This window comes from Lontra canadensis, unplaced genomic scaffold (genome assembly GCF_010015895.1).
Source record: "Lontra canadensis isolate GAN:19392208 unplaced genomic scaffold, GSC_riverotter_1.0 scaffold85, whole genome shotgun sequence".
Lineage (NCBI taxonomy): Eukaryota > Metazoa > Chordata > Mammalia > Carnivora > Mustelidae > Lontra > Lontra canadensis.
The window spans coordinates 6,960,813-6,981,361 of record NW_022631079.1 but is presented as its reverse complement, the minus strand read 5'-3'; the positions used below and the strand labels follow the sequence as shown (position 1 = coordinate 6,981,361).

Here is a 20,549-nt window from a genome sequence, read left to right as displayed (position 1 = left end):
TGTGAGTCCTTATTCTTTTCTGTCTCATAGATGTGAACACATCTGGACAGTGACAGTGAATTAAATAAATAATTGCTTTATCTTGATGCTGACGTAACTTTAGTAAGGTCAGTTATGCAAAGTTTTTGAAAATCCAAGAGATTGCCTCCAAAGTCTAACGTGGAGTTAACACCAGGCTAACTCAGAAGGTTCGGTTGTTGAGCAAATCCTTATTTAGCTCCTGAATCCTGTTTTCTGCCTCGTCATGCTGGCCTTTTATATTATTGAGTGAAAGAAGCAAGCTTTGTCCATGGCTGAAATTCAGCGTGTTGTTCCTTGCTGCAAGATGGCAGGATATGTGTGATGCTACCAAATTTCAGTAGTAAAGACCATCAGGAGGCTAGAAATGGACTGGAAGAGACAATTGGATTATGCAGTAGGAGCACATGGAGGATTTCTCACGACACTGATTGTCTCCAGCGTCGTGGGGAAAGGGAGCAGTGATAGCCTGCTCCCTCAGGAAACTGTCTCATCAGTGAACGTTGTGGGCAGTCACCTGCTCTCTGTGGAGGGACTGGCTGTGGGGTGACACCTAAGTGCCTTGCCAAACAGCAACAACCAACCCCTTACCCTGAGAACCATTCGTGTTCTTTATGAAGAGGTCATTAAACGTCTTTGAATGAGAACACGTAAAGATTGTTTTCCTTAGAAGCTTATTCTTGGAAACCACTAGAAGGAACAGAGCAGATCAAGGGAAAGACATAAATCACTGCAAATATTTACAGGCTCGGAGAGCCAGTGGGTCATCCTTTGGTCACTGAATTGCCTTCGTTCTGGCCTGTGTGTAATGGCCAGTTTAGCTGAGGAAACTGGAGGTGATGTCTCTTTTTAAGTGATGCCCGTGCTGATGCTTGAAGCCATTGTTCTTAGTGGTGACTTGTCCCCACCAATACCCCTGTCTTCCTTCTTCCCCACTTTTGTTCATGAATTCACTTGTCCCACCAAAACATCCTCAAATTACCTAAACAATTTTCAGATATACCTTGTTATATTTTTATAACTATGTTAGAAGGGTTGGAATCTAGTTATATTATTAACATCTTCGTGGTTTACAGTGGTTTTACTTGTTTCAGTTCACAGTGAGGACAATTGGCGTGGTTTAATTGCATTTGCTTCTGATGTGTGTTTTATTATTTTAGATCGTGCTGCCTCCTCACCTAGAGAGAATAAGAGAAAAACTGGCAGAGAATATCCATGAACTCTGGGTTATGAATAAAATTGAACTTGGCTGGCAGTATGGTCCGGTATGTAATTTTGAAATTTATTTCCCGATTTGTTAATACTTCTTTCTAAAAACATAACTTTTTCTCACTCATCCTGCTACATGGTGACATGAATCAATTAGATTGATTTTTTCCCCCCTACACATTAGTTTTTGTTCAGTTTTTCTGTACAAGAGAGAATGACATTATTGGTGTGTTCGTTGAAGAATGGCCCAGTTGCCTAGACAATTGAAAAGTCATCATTCTTGAGGCCGAAAGTTATATTTTTAAATCAAGGTTAACATATACAGACAATAGGGATTGATTTCTAAGCCACTGACGGGGAAAAAAAAATCTCATTGAAATTGAAAGTGAAAGTTGAAAATGGAAAGAAATTAGTCATTTTCCTTTTCCTTTATCTGGTGCTTTGCTTCTTTTAGTCTTAACTGTGTGTAGCAGTCAGTACCGGGCCTGTGGGCAGAGGGCTACAGTCGGTTTCAGAGGTGGAAGACAGGCTGAGATATAATGATTGAATGTATTTCCAAATTATTATTTAAAGATCATGGTGGGGTGCCTGGGTGGTTCAGTTGGGTAAGCATCTGACTCTTGATTTTGGCTCAGGTCATGATCTCAGGGTTGTGGGATCGAACCCCATGTCGGGCTCCATGTTCAGCAGGGAGTCTGCTTGCCATTCTCTCTTTCCCTCTCTCTCTGCCCCTCGCCCCGTGCTTGTTCTCGCTCTCTCTCTCTCTCTCTCTCTCAGGTAAATTAAATATTTTAAGAAAATGAAGATCTTTATGGTTTGTCAATAAAATTTATTTTTTAACAATTTTCTGTGTAATTACAGTGTATCATATACCTTATTTTTGGCAGGACTGTGGCAACACTTAAATTTTTATAATATTATTAGTCTAAGTATCCCAAAGATTATCATGCTGTTATACATTTGACTGACTATAGAAAGGAGTGTTTCACCTTGTCATAGCTCATTGCATTGAGCTTTGAATAAAGAATATTTTTTATTAGTGCTGGTAGTGACTACCGTATGATACCCCACGCCACTCCCTCACTTTTATATATCTGTTTAGAACTTTCCATTTTCACATAAACTCTCACAGGTTATTGGGTTAAATTTTCCTAATAGTACACAGGGCTGTTCTTTCAGTTTTGCTGGCGATGGCATCCCTGAGAGTTGGGCCTTGAGAGTGGTCGCAGTGCTCTTGAGGAGCTCGGACTGGAGTCCAGATTTTCTAGCTTTCTCTTCAGGACCATTTTCACTGTAAGACTTGCCAGTGCTCTTACGGGTGGCCGAGGTGGGAGGTGGCGAGTTTCACTGTTGTGTGCAATTCGCAGGGGGAGGAGAGACATGATTGCGAGACATGTTTTAGAGTTCACATTCAGGGTATAGGCAAAAGAGGGAGGGAAGTCTGGGCAAATTTCTGGTTTTAGCTTGGACACCTGAGAGGACATTGGTGTCTGTGTTTCTCCCGTGTACAGAATAGAGGTGAAGTGAACATTACATAAATGGGGAGCAGATTATTTCAGGACTTGGACACCTTCATTTTTACTTTGATGTTTAGAATTCAGAGTGAAATTTTCTAAACATAGATTTCATTTCTGGACCTATGCATTTCATCAAGTAATATGCTTTTGTGTAAGTCCTGTTCATTTGTAAAGTCACCAGGAAGAAAAAAAATGTTATTTTTAACTTAGCGATGCCTGAAGAGTTAGAAAAAGTTCTTGCTTAGGTTGTGGCATTCTAGAAACTGGTGGCATTCTAGAAACTGATAGTTATTCGCATGGAGTAATTTTTGTTCCCCAGCTGTCATCTTGGGGCTACAGCTTAGTGATGCCTGTGTCGTTTAGGTTTCTGAGAAGATAATCTATTTACAGGTGCAAGGATCTAAGACATCTTTCTCATTAATACATTCCTAAAATCTTGAATTTTGTTTACGCTGATGGCTGATAGACACTTGCAAGAGTAAATATGAAAAGTGCCCATAGGCTAACTGATTTCGTTAAGGTGAAGATATGATTTGCTGTATCTGCAGGTTACTCACAGTGGGTGAGATGATCCGCTGGAATCACTGTGAAGACTTTAGATCAGTCAGTCATCTTGTCGATTGATGTCTCTAGTCTGGCTCTAAACACATAAAAGTACTACACATTAAAACTAAGTCAGCACTACACCTTTCTTACACAGACTTCATTTCAATGTATGAAACATTTGTTGGGTGCCTACCATGTGCCAGGCATGTTCTGGGTGATGGGAGTACATCAAAGAAGAAAAAAGAACAAAATTTCTCTTTCTTTGGTTTTACATTCTAGTGCTAGGAGGTAGACCATAAACTGGCAAGTGCGTGTCTGGTTCTGCCAGCAGGTGGAATTTGTTACGGAAGAAAATGAAAGTGTAGGGTGAGTGGGCAGATGGTCATATTGGGAAGAACAGGATGACCCTGATTGGGCAAGTAAGATTTAAGCAAATATTGGAGGAGGCTGAGGTGGGGAACATGTGAGTGTCAAAGTAGAGCTGGCTTGGGCCCTGGGGGCCAGGAACTACACTGAACAGAACAGGGGGCCAAGGTTAGGCCAGGTTTTACCACTGATCATAAACAATAGCGTGTCTGGGGACTTATGGGGACAGCTTTGCTGGGATGATGAGCTGAGCTGAGCCTTCCTTCTTGCTTTTCCCCTTCATTTACCTGCCATGCAGTTGGATTGCCATGGCTGGTGTCTGGATTGGAGATGATTATCATGAGGATTTTCTGTCCCATTTCAGGTTAGAGATGACAATAAGAGACAGCACCCGTGTCTGGTGGAGTTCTCCAAGCTGCCTGAGCAAGAACGCAATTACAACTTGCAGATGTCGCTGGAGACCCTGAAGTGAGTTTCTTACCTTTTCCTATTTTCTGATCTGCCTGACCTGAAACAAACAAGGTATCAATACAGTTTAATTCAGTTAGAATTAAATTAATTAACTCAGAACTTTTCATAATGCCCAGGTGGATTGGATCAGCATTTGTTGGGAATTAGACTTTTAACCCTGCTATTTTGTGTCTTTACGCTTTATAAAGTATTTAGTGAAGAGCCTTCTATGGATATTTTGGGCATTACAGAACACCAGGGTTCTCTGATCAGATACATTGCTGCTCACAGTGTGGGCCAAGGACCAGGTCTGTCACAAACTGTTTTTGATTTGTGACAACATAAGTAAAGATATTAATAGTAAGTGTTGAGAAACTTTTATGCCAAATTAAGGGAACAATTATATGTCTTACTGAATCTCATAATTTATAAAATGTAGGCTTATATTTTATATGTCTTCATTTAAAATTTTTAATTTTTTCTAACAAGTTTTATTTGTGTTTTATCAGAGAATCAGACCACGATAGGCTAGAAATTAAAAAGAAATTGGCCTTTTATCACAGATAGTTTGAGAAACACTGCTATAAAATATTTTAAAGATGCTGAGTTAAAAGAATTTATTTTGCTGATGGATTTTTCAGTGCTGTGAATCTCTAATATGGTATGGAATCCGTTTATGTTATTTCCCCGACTTATTTAACCATACCATCTTTTTTTGTCAGAGAGTGCCTCAGGACCATTTGCCTGAGGAACACACTTCAAGAAAAGCAACCTTAGACAATTTACATGTCGTCTTTAAAGGCAGATTCACTTTGCAGTGACCCTGCCAGTTGCATTATCATTGCAAATGAAAGAATAATGTGGAGTAAAATAAAGGAAGGAAAATAATTTTAAATTTTAATATAAACAGTTTAGAAAAGGGGCATCTGGGTGGCTCAGTCAGGTAAGCATCCGACTCTTGATTTTCTGCTCAGGTTGTGATCTCAGTGTCATGAGAATCGAGGCCTGTGTCTGGCTCCGTGCTGGGCATGGAGCCTACATAAAATTCTCTCCCTTTCCCTCCATCCCTCCTCTCTTTCTCTCTCTCTCTCTCTCTCTCTCTCAAAAGAAAAGAAAGTCCAGAAAATATTTTTGAGAAGACCATACCTTTTCTTAATTCCTTTTCTGTCCTTGGTGGCCTCTAGAACTAGATTTATTCAAATAGGTCACTTACTCTAATGCATGTTTATATTAGGCTTATATCCTTGTGTCTATTTTTGTTTGTTTCAGTTTTGTTAAGAGTAAGGAGTTGTTTCCCTCAAAGTGATTTTACCAAGGATTCAGAACATAAAACTTCACCACTGTTTCAAACTTTGGGTTTTGGGTTCAGGTTTCTTTCCTCAAAGATGTGGTTCTAACAAACTTTATGGATGTTAACATACTGAGCATCGAGTGAGTTTAGGTTCTACTAGTAATTTGAAAGGACAGGGAAATATATACAAATCAAGTAAGTTGAGACCCTCCCAGAGATAAAAATGGACAGAGCTTGCCTGCGATGAAGAATGCATGATGCGTGACTCTGACCTGTGGACCCTGTGTTTAGGGTCTCCTGACTCCCTTTGTAGTCTTGGTTAGTGGCTTGTACATTTCAGTAAGTGATTCACAGCAGCTCACCATTTGCTCATCTTTTACAACAAAATGTTTTATTGAAAGGTCAAGGTCTAAGATAATTCAGTTAAATTTGTAGTACATTCCCTGTAATTGTAGTGATTGACAACTAAGCCAGATATTGCAAAGGACAAATCCCAGGAAGCAGGGAAGTGGGGAAACCTCCTTATTTGCATAGTTTGTGGAGTCTGACTGCCTGTAATCTGACCTCATTCCTAAAGAGGGACTGGTGGCTGATTTGATTAATCATCACAGTGCATGTACTGAGGTGCTGTTGCCCATCATGAATGCTCATGACCTTGTCCCTGAGCTAATCCTCAATACTTTACAATGAGCTGATTTAAAGTATTTCTTTAAAATTAGAACTGGAAGAACCCCTACCTCTCCAAAATTCACACTTAGCCCAATCTCAGTAGCTGGTGGTTTCTTTCTGTGTTTCCATTAGAACCTTGTTTAGTTGGTAGCTGCCAGAGCAGAGTAGGTGAGAACACAGACTCTGGTGTTAGATGGTACGGGGTTAAGGACTTGCTGCTCCAAAGGGAATCTTAGATTTTCCAAACCTTAGATTTTCTTCCATCAGTGAAATGGGGTCATAGTGGAATGGAATGGAATGGAATGGAATTGTGGTGGGGACTAAATCGTATAATAGTGATCAAGCTTGGAGCACCGTATGTCTGACACACTCCACAAAGGTATCATGGGAAGGGTCAAAACTTTATTCCTTTGAATTCTGAAGAGTGCCGAAGTAACAAATTAGCAGAAGATTACTACAGAATATCCCTTATTTTGGGCTGAAGGATGATTTCATGTGGATGTGAATGTTAGATGCTCTGTCTGTGATTTAGACTAGCCGGTTATCTGTGTGCTGCAGAGTCTTGCAGACTTCCAGCTCCCTCTCTCGGGACAACCTAGTACTTCTAGCAGGCCTGTTAGCCCTGTGCCCGATTTAGGCTGTGTCACTAAAGGTTTAAGTTCTGTTCTACTTAACAGTAGTTCCTGAATTTCAGATCTTGATTTTGGAATAAATGACTCATGTTTAGGGAATGAATGATACAGTGATTTTTTTAATCAACATCTTATATTTTCATAGAATCTTTCTTTGTAAGTTAGCAAAAATAGAGCAAGACTAGAACAATATTTTTCTTCTGGTCAGTAGGTTGGTTTTTTTTTTTTTTTTTTTTTTTTTTTTAGATTTTATTTATTTATTTGTCAGAGAGAATGAGCAGGGGGAGCTGCAGTCAGAGGGAGAAGTAGGGTCCCCACTGAACAAGGACCCTGATGAAGGACTCTTGATCCCAGGACCCTGGGATCATGATCTGAGCGAAAGGTGGATGCTTAATTGACTGACCCAGGCGTCCTTGATCAAGTATTTTTTTCCCTAAAATTGTTTGTAGGAAATGTGATGTGTTTGTATACATATGTAGGGAGGTATGAGAAGCATAGGGACACAGGGACACCAAGGAGAGCATAGGAAAGGGAGAAAAGTAGTTAAGGAAGAGACATGATCTTTTCTAAAAGAGCAGGTTTTCCTCCTAACTTTGTACTTTCTTTTTGTTTGTTGTTTGTTTTTTATTTTTTCAGTCTCGTGCTAGCAGCAGTTTTCCCGATCTCTGTTGTGATTCTTGACGTTGAGTCCTGGGCTCACTTCTCTCTCTGTTGCCCAGTCTCTAGGCATTGTTATTCACACCCATAACTTCTTATCACACCCATCACACACCCAAACCCACACAGTTGCTGACAGCTTCCTAAATGTGCATCGTTACCCCAGACACCTGTTCTGTGTGTATCCCGTTGCTCAGCGGTATTTTCCCTGGATCTGAGGCAGCTTGACCCACAGCGTTATGTCCCCTGTGAATGGCGTCTCTGTGCATCTGCTGCACAGGCCAGACACCTGGGGCTTATCCTGGATTCTTCCTTATGTTTGATCCCTGCATCCAACCAATCCATGGGCCCAGCCCATCACCAGATCCTCCCAAGCGCATCTCCAGTCTGTCCCCTCCCCCCACTTTCCACAGCACTCCTCTTGGTCTGAGCCACCATTACAAGTCCCCTTGACTGCCCTGAGAATCTCCTCACTGTTCCCCCCACTTACTTTCTTCCAGTTCATTCTGTGCACAGCGAGAGTGCATGCACCTGTACGTGGGCACACTCACACGCATGGTGCTTGGAACCGTTCATGGCCTTCCCTTTGCACTCATTGCAGGAGTCTGCGCAAGTCCTGGGGATCTACACCGGCAACTTCTCAGCGCATCTGCCCAACTCCTGTCCTTGTTCACTATGGTCCAGCCCCTGTGGTCTCTTCCCTCCAGGGACTCAGATTTTTTACTGCCTCATCTGTGCTGTTCCTTTAGCCTGAAAATTCTTTATCTGATGCTTAGATGGGCCCCTTCCTACTTTTACTTCCTGTTTCTGCTTAAGTGTACTTCCTGGATGAGACCTTCCCCACTCCCCTCTCCTCTTCTCTTCTAGCACCTTGTAATATATTTTTTTATCTCTTTTGCTACCATTTTTAATATTATTCTCTGGGGTTATTTACTCTTTGCCTTTCTTACTAGACTAAGCTACATTGAAGGTAATGATTTTCTTACATGATTTTTCTACATGATTTTATTTTTTTTAAACTCCCCATCCTATACCTGCCTTTTTGAAAAAAAAAATTTACCAAAAATTAAATGTGATAACAGTGTGTGTGTGTGTGTGTGTGTGTGTGTGTGTGTAATACACACAGCTCCATTTACCTATACCATCTGTCTTTCTGTCTCCAGATTTTCATTTTTCAGATGTTGTGGAGGAAAGTATGAGTGAATTGTTGATACTTGCCACATGCTGACTGTGACTAGGCCCTAGAAATTCTGTAATCCAGAAGGATAAGCCATTGTATCTTATTCTCCTGGGATAGGAGAAACCGTTATTGTCGTGGATAGTGAAGTCACGTTGTTCCATATAAATCTAGAGGACTCTAAAGGATGAGTTCTACAAGTGAATTGTAAGGATCTTTCTTGGGAAAATCAATCGAAGTCATTCAGGGGAAGAAAAAAAAATACAGAGTATCTTAAAAAAATGGGCGAACAGTTCCTGGCAAACAGGGACCCTGATGTGTCATTTGAAAATGAAATTTGTTTCTAGACTACAAAGTCCCCTACAGGATTAACAATATCTGGGGAATTTGTATCTAATAAAGGTTGCGTTTCAAACCAGGGGTAAAAGATGAAGTATTTAGTAAATATTTTATGGAGAATTAGATACCCATCTGGGGAAAAAAATAAAGTTAAGCTATACCTTAAGCTAATAGAATCCCCTCACCATCATCCCCACACAGGAAAGCATGGACATTTTCCTTTAAATGATTTTACAAATGGGGAATTTCTGAGTGCCATATAAACCCAAAAGCCATAAGAAAAGATGGAAAATTTTCAGTTATATAAAAACAGATTTGAAATTCTGCTTAGAAATAACAATACAAAGAAAATAAAAAGACAAACTAGAGAAAAACATTTGCAACTCATATCCCAGACACAGGAAGAGCTTCTAAAATGCAATTAAAACCCTATAACTAAAGGGAAGTTGAGCAAAGAATATTTTCGCAGACAAAAAGTAAGTACAGATATCGAGCATATGATAAAGGTGCTCAAATACACTTATTTTAACAAAAATACAGGGGTGCCTGGCTGGCTCAGTCAGCGGAGTGTGCAACTCTTAATCTTGGGATTATAAATTCAAGCTCCATGTTGCATGTAGAGATTACTTAAAAATAAAATCTTAAAAAAATACAAATTAAAATGATAATGAGATACGTTTTTCTCCCTTTTCTTTTTTTTTTAAGGTTTTATTTGTTACAGAAAGAGTGAGAGCGAGCACGAGCAGGGGGAGTGGCAGGCAGAGGGAGAAGCAGGCTCCTAGGTGAGCAAGGAGCCCAGTGCAGGACTTGATCCCAGAACTCTGGGATCAGGACCTGAGCTGAAGGCAGACACCTAACTGACTGAGCCACTCAGGCAACCCTTAAGGAGATACCTTTTTAACATACCAGTTGACAAAGTTTAAGCAGAGAACTGTCTGGGAAGGAGGCAATGTCATACATGTCTGGAAGGAATGTAAATTACTACCAACTCTATAGACATTTGGGAATACTTGTGAATCTTTAAAATGTAAGCCAGTAATTCCATGTCTAGGAATTTTTAACCTATAGATGAAGGGCACAGTAGATGTATTAAATGTATGAGGTTATTCATTATGGCATTGTTTGTAATAACAAAAGACTCTGAACAAAGAACTGGGTGAAAACATGACACACCCAACTAATGGAGTACTTCAGAGCTGTTGAAAAATAAACCGGTTTTATGTGAAAGAACAGTATATCAGAGTTATAGTGTAAGGTCAAGATAGAAAATTGCAGAGAGCTGTCTTTTGTATGTACCCGTCATGTAAAAGGGGGGAAAAGAAACAATACGCTTTCCTGTGTGCACACACACACATGCACACACACACAAACCAGTCTGTGTTACTATTTGCACAGACTGTAGCAGGACATTCAAGAATCCGTAGCAGTCAGTGTCTTTAGGAAAAGAAATGGGACTGAATAGAGGGAATTGGAAAAGGACTTACTATTCAACATATTGCTTTTGGTAGTAATTTGAAATATCACATGATTTACACATTACTCAAAAGTAAATGATTTAGAAATAAATGTTTTTCCTTTGCTCTAAAGGCATTTTCTGCTCTCCTTTCAAGGTGGAATGTTGCCCTTGATTCCCATCCGCCATTATGTCGGGTTATTCTGGAGATGGAAAACGAGTTCTTGCAGCTTATTTCTGGTTTTGTTTTCCAGGACTTTGCTGGCGTTAGGATGTCATGTGGGTATATCAGACGAACATGCTGAAGAAAAGGTGAAAAAAATGAAGCTGCCTAAGAAGTAAGTTGAATGTCTAAGCAATATTAACTAGTCTCTGCATTGATTCAATCATCTATTCAATTACTTGGGTGCAAATGGATTTTCCAGTCTGTTTGCACCCAAAGAACTCTTGATGGATACGTATATGACTTTCCCAGAGAGGAAACGAAACTCAGAAAATCTTGGGAGTATGTTATAAAAAGTGTGTTATTTTCCTTGCATGTAGGTATGTGTGAACACTTCGGTGCCCATATCCCTAAGTGCTTATGTCTAGTTTTCCGCTTTGCACCAAAAGATGTTTTTATAATTTAATTTGATTTTTTACAGATCTATTTATTTGAGAGAGAGAGAGAGAGAATGCAGTTGGCGGTGAGGGACAAAGGAGAGGGAAAGAGAGAACCTTAAGTAGGCGCCATGCCCATCACAGAGCTTGATCTCCCAACCCTGAGATCACGACCTGAGCTAAAACTGAGTCAGATACTTAACCGACTGCACCACCCAGGCACCCCTAATTTCATTTGTTTTTTACCAAAAAGCAAATTTTAGGAAGAGTTATAAAGTTGGTATTATTATCCCCATTTTAAGTTGCGTAAACCGAGGCCATGAATGCTGTAGAGGTGATTTTGCCTGCTGGGCTATAGCCTCTGCCTGTGATCCTGTTGAACTTCTCAAAACTTCAGGTTTCTTAGCGGCTAACAGGTGATACATCATTTGGGTATTAAATGAGTAAGTGCTCAATGAATGATTGCTGTTTCATGTTATTATTTTTGTTTTGTTTCAATTTCCAAGGCCTATGCCTTATAGATAGCGGGTCTGGCCATGTGTTAAGTTACATCATGAGCATAAAGCAAAAGAGCCACTCCATTCTCTCCCTCGGTCACCCTGGCCTCAAGTTACCCCTGGTAAACATAAAATCAAAATAGAAATCGTGAGCTTGCCCTGCAGATGCCAATTCAGGCAAGTCCTCTAGTTCAGCAAACTCTGTTACTCAGGTATTTCATTAAAAAAATGTCTGAGAGCTATGTTATTACCTAGCACATTTTTAGGTTCTAAAGGTTTTCCTCAGAAGTTTAAGCACATCCATTGGATGCTGTTTTATGGCATTTTCACGTATTTACATTTTGGAATGACACTTCTATGTCAATATTCAGTGTCACAAATAAAAGTAGATCCACAGTGATGAGATATGTACTATCATCTATTTAAAACTACATATAAACGTTGATAATATGTTTTTTCCATCATTTTGTTTTTCTCTTTGAATTGTATTTCCAATCCATTTCCTTCACACAATGTTACCCTATTAAAATATGTTTTGATAGATCACTCTGTCATACTTCTTTATAACTAAATCTAAATTGGTTTTTTGTTTTGCTTTGTTTTCTGTGATCACAGTAAACATTGACATTTTTCTTCTGAGGTATTACAATTAATTTGGTAAACAAGTGTTCAACATAAATTCATTTTTTATTAAAAAATGTAAAAATAAGATTTTATGGAAAATAGCTCATAATGAAATGGGTTCAGCTATTCTTTTTTCCGTTTATATCGTATACCCATGTATAAACATTTAGTGATAAAAGATAAGTTCTGGGTCATTTGCATTCTTTGTTTATATAAATAAGTTTTCTTAAATCATTTAGTTTAAAGGAAAAAAAAATCTGTTGAAAGAATGAAAGAAAAAAAATCGTTCAGTTCAGTGAACTGAAACTTAATAGTGGTCCATTCTCAGAAATCGTGTTTGATGACCTATCACTTGATGACTCAGTCATATCCTTCCTTGTTCAGTTTTTTTAAAGCAAAAAATTAGAAACTACCTTACTTGGGAAAGAATTTTTTAGCTTTTTATTAAAGTCACTTACTGTGATGCCTGGTGGCTCAAGTCAGTGAAGCGCCTGCCTTCAGCTCAGGTCATGATACCGGGGTCCTGGGATCGAGCCCCGCATCAGGCTCCCTGCTCAGTGTTAAGACCTTCTCCCTCTGCCTGCCGCTCTCCCTGTTTGTGCTCTCTCTCTCTCTGTGTCAAATAAATAAATCTTTAAAAAAAAAATAAAATCACTTATTATCTCGGTTTTTTGGTAATTATATCATAAAGGCATTATTAAAATGAGAAAGAACAACAAAAGCTAGTAGTTATATCTGTTACTCATTTACTTAGAAGATACCTTACTTAACTTGATGTATGTAAGGATAAGAAGATAGAACTATTAATTTCAGATTACCTTTGACAGCATGATATATTTAAGAAACTATTATATCATGTGCTGTGTGTGTGTATCTTGTCAAAATTTGGGGGCAAAGTAGTCAGTCTGAAAAGTATGAAAACATACTGAAGGATTCCATCTATATGACATTCTGGAAGAGGCAACACTATAGAGTTTTTGAAAGTATCAGTGGTTGCCAGGGGTTGAGAAGGTGGAAGAGATGGATGGTCAGAGCACAGAGGATTTTTAGGACAAAGAAAATATTGTGTATGACACTATAATGACTAGATAGTGTTGTTATACATTTATCTAAACCCATTAAATGTACAACGCCTGGTATAAGCCAGGGTCTTTGGATGGTAATGATGTCGCAGTGTAGGTTCATGAATTGTAACAAATGTACCACTTTGTTTGGAGAATGTTGATAATGGGGAAAGCTGTGTGTGTGGAGGCAGAGCATAGCACTGTATCTTCATCTCAATTCTGCTGTCAACATAAAACTGTTCCCAAAAATAGTCCAAAAAATAATCAAGCCCTCCCCCGCCAAGGCCAGAATTTAGCTTATTCAGTTTATGGAATTTATTTGCCATAAAATCTAATTGGTAAAACCAGTTTTCTCTGTGAAAGCTATCAGTTTAAATAGAATTATCGTTGGTTGGAAAATGTCAGTCTTTTTTATTCTCTTGAGGTAAATGGGTTAATGCTTATTCCTATGATAGCCACCTCAATTCTGATATCTAAATCTGAGATAAATAGAAACCAAATGATTGATCAGTGGATACACAGAGCATAGAGTTTGCAATAAGTTAGTCTTATTGAGGGATGGATTAAAGTCCTCTGCCTTTGTAATTTTTTACTGATGCTGTTTATTTGTGTTGCTTTTGGTAGTTCTGCATTATTTGAACATAGGTGGGGAAATGGACACAATGATGTCGTTAAATTAAAACTATTGACACCTGCTGGAAATCTATCCTACGTCTCAATTTTTCATGAGATACCATCTCATTTGTTGGCAAAAATTAAGAAATTTGGTAATAGCAAAGATTGATGTGGATGTAGATCCACACAAGTCTTAAAGGTTGGAGTGTGTTTACAATCATTTTAAAAGCAGTGTGGCATAATTGTATATAATTAAACGTTTGCACATCTTGGTACAGAGTCACTCCTAGAGATATGCTGTAGAGAAAGTCCACACCAACAAACATGAAAGCCGTTGTTTTAGAAATATTATCTGTAATAGCGTAAAAATAAGGAAGAAGAGTAGGAGAAATACTATTTAGTAGGAAGATGGATTAAGTTAGATATAGTCACATAATAAAATTAATGAATTGTAGTCATAAGTGGCAACATAGATGAACCTAAAAAATAATGTTGCGGATGGATAAAAATATACCCCACATGGCTATATAAACTATAACACTGTCTTTAAGACTAAAAAATGAGCAAAACATACTTATATAATGTGTGTGTGTGTGTGTGTGTGTGTGTGTGTGTATCTATGTGAGGAGCACACAGATAGATACAGTGGTTTTAATAATATTCTTAACAAGGTGGTGGATTAATGGAATTCACTTTATTATAATGCTTTAAAGCATATTCTTTTGTTTTTGTCAAGAATAGTTATTTTAAAAAATAAAAATATGACAGAGACAAATCCAAGTACATCAGTAATCACAATAAATGCAAATGGATTCATTTTTTCAGGTAAGATACAGAGATTGTCAGATTGGATTAAAAAAGATAACTCATGTTTTACACACCCCACAAAAATAATATGAAGCTCTAGGTATTTTAGAATCAGTAAATTTAGAAAAATGGAACTATTCTGTGACCCAGCAATTGCACTACTAGGTATTTACCCAAAGAATACAGAAGTGCTAATTCAAAAAATACATGCACCCTGATTTATAGTAGCATTATCTACAATAGTCAAATTATAGAAACAACCCAAGTGTCCATCAAATGATGAATGGATAAAGAAAATGCAGTGTGTATATGCAATGGAATATTACTCAGCCAAAAAAAATAAAGAATGAAATCTTGCCATTTGCCACAGCATAGATAGAACTGGAGAGTATTTCCTAAGTGAAGTAAGTCAGCCAAAGAAAGACAAATACCATATGATTTCACTCATGTGGAATTTAAGAACAAAAACAAGTGAGTTGGCAGGATGCAGCCAGAGAAATGCATTTTGGTCCATCAGCACCCAGAGTACTGTGGTGGGAGCTTAGTCATGAGAGCTTTAGGAGGATTTTGGGAAAGAAGTAGATAAGAATTTCAAATGGTCTCGAATCTGCTTAGCAGAAAGTCCACCCACAAGCCTTTGGGAGTGACATGAACTACCTCGTCTCCCTACCAGGTCCATGGGCACCCCCAACTCACCAAGTGTTAAATCCATACTTCCCCCAACTCTGCCAGCTGTGTGTGTGCTCCAGAGTATGTCCAGAAAAGCAAGCTTCAAGAGATGGGGAGCATGCTCAGAACATAGGCCACACTTGGTGGGCAAGGGAGAATCTACAGACTTGAGATATAGCTCACCCCTCTGGAAATTAAAAAAAAAAAGTTTCTAATAACCTGTCTAGCAAACTGTAAGCACCCGAGAAGACACAGAGCTAATTAAGAGGGTCTTGGCCACTTCAAATGCAAAAGCAAAGATGCATAGCTACCAGAAATATGAAAAATCAAGGAAATAGGGCATCACTAAAAATATTTTTCAGCAACCAAGCTCAAAGGCATAGAATATTACAATATGATGAATTCAAAATAGCTGTTGTGAAGAAATTCAACAAGCTCCAAGAAAACTCAGAAAGACAGTCCAATGAAACCAGGAGTAAAGTTAATGAACACAAGGAGCTCTTTACCAAAGCAATTGATATTCTAAAAAAGAACCAAATGGAAATACTGGACCTGAAGAATTCAGTGAATGAGGTGAAGAATGTAGAGAAGAAGATCCGTCTCAGCAGATCAGGGGAGGAAGAATAATGGCTTGGAGGTTACGAATATAGAATTAATACAGTTAGAAGAGGAGCAGGAGCTAAGTTTAAAAAGAGTGAAAAAAGCCTAAAAAACCCCTCAGATTCTGTCAGAAAAGCAAATATCTGATGATCAGGCTCTAAAAGGAGAAGGGGCAGAGTTTGTTTTAAGAAATAATAGCCAGGAACTTCCCAAACCCTGGGAAAGACTTGGATGTACAAGTCCATGAAGCTAATGGCATACCCTTTTATCTCAGTGTTAAAAGACCTTCTCCAAGACACATTTTAATGAAACTGTCAAAAATCAGCCATAAAGAATCTCAAAGCCAGGGAGAGAAGAAAGTCCCTGACAAAGGAACCCCCATTAGGCCTGAGCAGATTTCTCAACACAAACTCTGACAGCCCAGGAGAGAGTGGAATGATGTATTCAATGTGTTGAAAGATTAAAAATTGCCAGCCAAGAATATTCTGTCTGGCAAACTTATTCTTTAGATATGAAAGGGAAATAAAGTCTTCCCCAGACAAAAGCTGAGGGGGGTTCACTGCCTCTAGACCTGCCATGCAAGAAATGCTGAAAGGAATTCTTCATGCTGAAATGGGAAGACACTAACCCAGGAATACAGCAGCGTGTGAAAGCTAACGGCGCACTGGTAATGGGGAGAAATCAGTCAGACTTAGAGAACGCTAACACTACATTCTGATGGTGTGTTAACCATGCAACTGTAGTATGGAATTTAAAGTAGAAGAGTAAAGAGAACTAAAGCCACTTGGGTGCCTGGGTGGCTCAGTTAAGTGTCCAGCTCTTGATTTCAGCTGGACACTTAACTGAGTGAGATCGAGCTCCAGGTCGGGCTCCCTGCTCAGCGCAGAGTTACTAAGTTCTTAAATATCAACAATTACTCTAAATGTACGTGGTTTGAATTTCCCAATCAAAAGGCACAGAGTGGCTGGATGGAAAAAATGTTCAACTACACGCTGCCTATAAGAGACCCATTTCAGATTTAAGGATTAACAAGGACTCAAAATGTCATTTGAATTATATGCTGCATTTCCTATTTGAGAATAGGCTATTTGTGTATTACGGGTTTTTTTTAATGTATAAACACATTTCATTAAAAATCCTTAAGGGCGTTTGTGGAGTGTGTGATTCATTGTAGTTCTTTTCTCCCTTCTTATTCCTCCTCAAAACAAACAAGCAGGCATTTGAAGAGTGTAACATATCATCAATTCCTAAATTCATAAATCTTCCTGCATTTATTGTTAAAATGAAGCTCTTGATCCACTGCATAGTTTGATGAACATAGAGTCCATTTACTATAGGGACAAAGAAGAATGCAGTAGAAAAAATCCACTTCTGAGAGCTGGTGATTGCCAATTTCTAATACACCTGAGTAATTGAGATTTAAGAACAGAACAGAATTATAGGTATAATAATAAAAAAAAATCCAGGGCACCTTGGTGGCTCAGTGGGTTAAGCTTCTGCCTTCAGCTCAGGTCATGATCCAGCTCAGCAGGAAGTCTGCTTCTCCCTCTCCCTCTCCCCATGGCTTGTGCTCTCTCTCTCTCAAGTAAACAAATAAAATCTTTTAAAAAATAAATGAAAAAAATCCTTGTCTGAATACCAATGCCATTTAGTAAAACTTTTCTTTAGCACGTATCTGTGTTATTCAAACAACACAGAGCATAGTAGATCAGGAACTGGTTGCCTGTGTTTATCACTGGGAAATAATAGATAATGTTGAATTATGAACTGGTAGTATTTAGAATTGTCTGAGAGGTCTTTAAATCCAGTGGTAAATTCCTTCTGTCCACCATCACCTTCTTACCACTAATCCTTTGAAGTCCCTGCTAGCGATGGGAAGGGGAGGTGTGAGTGGTATCTCAGGCATATGGGGACACATAAAAAGCAAGAGTGATGTTCTCAATGCATATAGGTCTATATAAACGACTTTCTTAAGTTGAAGGCTTGGATGCTGAATGTGTCAGCCCATGATATAGAGATAGAGATAGAGATAGAGATATATTGTTTATATAGACATAGCGCATGTACCAAATTCAGATAATGTAAATATTTACCTAAGTGTAAGATGGTAGTACAAATACAGTTAAATTTTTTCTTTAATGATGAAGCACTGTGATCATGAAGGGAAAAAAAAAAACAGCTTTATACACTCCTTTAATGTGTAATGAGTAAATTTCACAAACCACAAATTCAAAAATGTGCTAATATGTAATGTTCTTTATTTTCTTTGATCAGGTTTAATTTCGTATTTAAGCCCCATGGACCTTGCACCACAATGAAGCTTAGTATTAGAAACTTAGTCCTAGTCTGTTGGGTGTAAACTCTGTTAAAATGAATGTTTTCTGTGTTTATTTTCACTTTTAAGTTTTGATTCAAATGTCGTCATCTCAAAGTATTCTTTCTTCACCTCTTTAAGATTATTCCCTATTTAATAAAAAAAAATTTGCTCCCTATTTAAAATTGTACATTTCCCCATGCCCCCCTTTTCTCCTTTATTTTTCCCCACAGCACTTACATCTTCTAACATACTGTTGTTCTTTTTTTTTTTTTTTAAGATTTTATTTATTTATTTGACAGAGAGAGATCACAAGTAGGTAGATAGGCAGGCAGAGAGAGAGAGGAGAAAGCAGGCTCCCTGCCAAGCAGAGAGCCCAATGCGGGACTCGATCCCAGGACCCTGAGATCATGACCTGAGCCAAAGGCAGAGGCTTAACCCCTTAGCCACCCAGGTGCCCCCTAACATACTGTTGTTCTACACTTACTTTGTTTATTGCCTGATTCTGCATCAGAACGTAATTCCTATAAAGATAGACTTCTTTGTCCATGTTATTTAATGATAATATCAGTAGTTCCTAGAATAGAGCCTAAAACATTCTAGCACTGAACGAGTATTTGTTGTTGAATTTGAATTCAGTGTCTACCTTCCTCTTACCACTGGGGCTACCTGTGTTTGGTACACTCACACGATGGGGAGGAGACATTGGACATTGGATCCATGGTCCATCTCTTTGGTTTTGCACTCATGACTGAATTAATGTCAAAGCAAACCAGAGCTGGACAAAAGTTAAAAGTATAGAGGCAAATTTTATTCAGGAACTATTCAATTGGGAAAGAGAGACCTCTGTGTCAAACTGAACCCCATTTGGAATCCAACGAGGATGAGTGGGGATTTGTTGCCAAGGAGAAGCATGAGGAGTGCAGATGGGCAGTGGATAGATTACTACTAGGAAACATCAAGGAGAAGGGGGATTCTGCAGAACCAATTTGATAGGATTCTTGCTGAAGGTAGACTCGGTGATAAGATATCAAGAAAGGGCAAAGAAGAATGCGATCCAGTATCAAGGATGGATTTTTGTTAAACTGATCCAGTAGCATTCTTACTAAAATGGAACTAATTAGAACAAGGACAGAGCCCAAGGTCAGAGTCCCAGTCTCAAAGAGAGCTCAGAGGAGCCTGACTCAGGTTTGGTCAGAGGGGAGTGTCTTTGTCAATTACCTTCATTCATCGCTGCTGGCATCTTATGGGATGCCTGTCTTCCCCACTGGTCTTTGGGTCTACTCTCATTTCTGTGAGTACTGTAGGTCATTGCTCTTCTTTTAGCTTCATTTATAGGCTTAAAGGAAGGCTTTTAGGGAGTGCCAGAAACCTAAGAATACTCTTTCTGGCAATTTGGGTATTGCAGTGTGTGGGTGGAGGGGGTAGGGAGCGTCACCTGTCAGCCTAGATTGGGTTGGTTGCATGTGTGTTTTTCTGAAGTTGTGCCATGCAAGGAAAGTGTTGGGTGTGGGAGATTCTAGGACCTGGCCATTTTCCTCAGTGTGCTCTGGGAAGCAAGACAGAAGTTCACCTTGGCGCTGGGATCTACCTGGTCTCTACCTGGGTAAGTGTCAGGGAGTTTTGGCTTCCCTCCAACTCCCCTGTCCTCTAGGCTCTGGAACCTGTCTGGGCAGGAGAAGGAGTCTATCTGGTTTTCTTCAAGTCTCAGGGCATCTGGGCTTGCTTTTTTGATATTCAAAAGCATAACTTTTAATATCAGAAGGCCTTTTATCTGAAAGACTAATGTCTCTGCAGTGAATTTTCAAAGCCTGTGTTAAAAATCCAGAAGCCAAGTATGGCTTTCTTTGGTCTCTCTCTTGAGATGACCTGTTCTTGGGGCATTGGATACCTTGTGGTTTTGTTTCAAAGGCCCTGTGGGGTAGGGGAAGGCCTTGGAGTGAAAAGAAATTGATAAAAGAGGAATTGGATGGGGGTGGGGTAGGGAGGCCTCTCAGGCACATCATCATATTACATTTACTTAAAAACAAAGAAGTGAAGTAGTGGAAAAAATATATCGTAGTGGAAAAAATATATCCCTTGTCTGTTTCCTTTCCAATCTCTACATTGAAATTAATTCTCCAGTATTTGTTTTCCCGAGAAGGGTTTTTGAATTATCTCTCTATTCTTTCTGAGCAAATGTCAGCCCCGTATGCATTTTTAGTAGATGTGCTTCCAGCAAAACTTCCTTAATATCTCTGGTGTGCAGTCATCTGAGATTTTCCCATTGGTTCTAAGGTACTTGAAGGGCTGATTTGGTTTGGAAATTTACACCTAGCATCCACTGAGCTTGGACATAATCTTTTCATGTTTATTGCACATCTTTTACAGCATGATGACTTCCAAGCTTCATTTAGCCTGATTCCTACTATACAAGTAAACTTGAGAGGTGGGAG

The 20,549-nt window shown here is 39.0% G+C and overlaps 1 protein-coding gene across 9 annotated transcripts in view; it reads left to right on the top strand.

The window, feature by feature from the left end:
* RYR2 (ryanodine receptor 2) overlaps nt 1-20,549 on the top strand; it is a 740,314-nt gene that overhangs the window by 440,682 nt on the left and 279,083 nt on the right. For all 9 annotated transcript variants that reach the window (XM_032883093.1, XM_032883091.1, XM_032883088.1 and 6 more), the window contains 3 exons: nt 1,179-1,283; nt 4,021-4,124; nt 10,579-10,662. In XM_032883093.1, the coding sequence (XP_032738984.1) occupies nt 1,179-1,283; nt 4,021-4,124; nt 10,579-10,662 (293 nt within the window). The remainder of the gene's footprint in view (nt 1-1,178; nt 1,284-4,020; nt 4,125-10,578; nt 10,663-20,549) is intronic.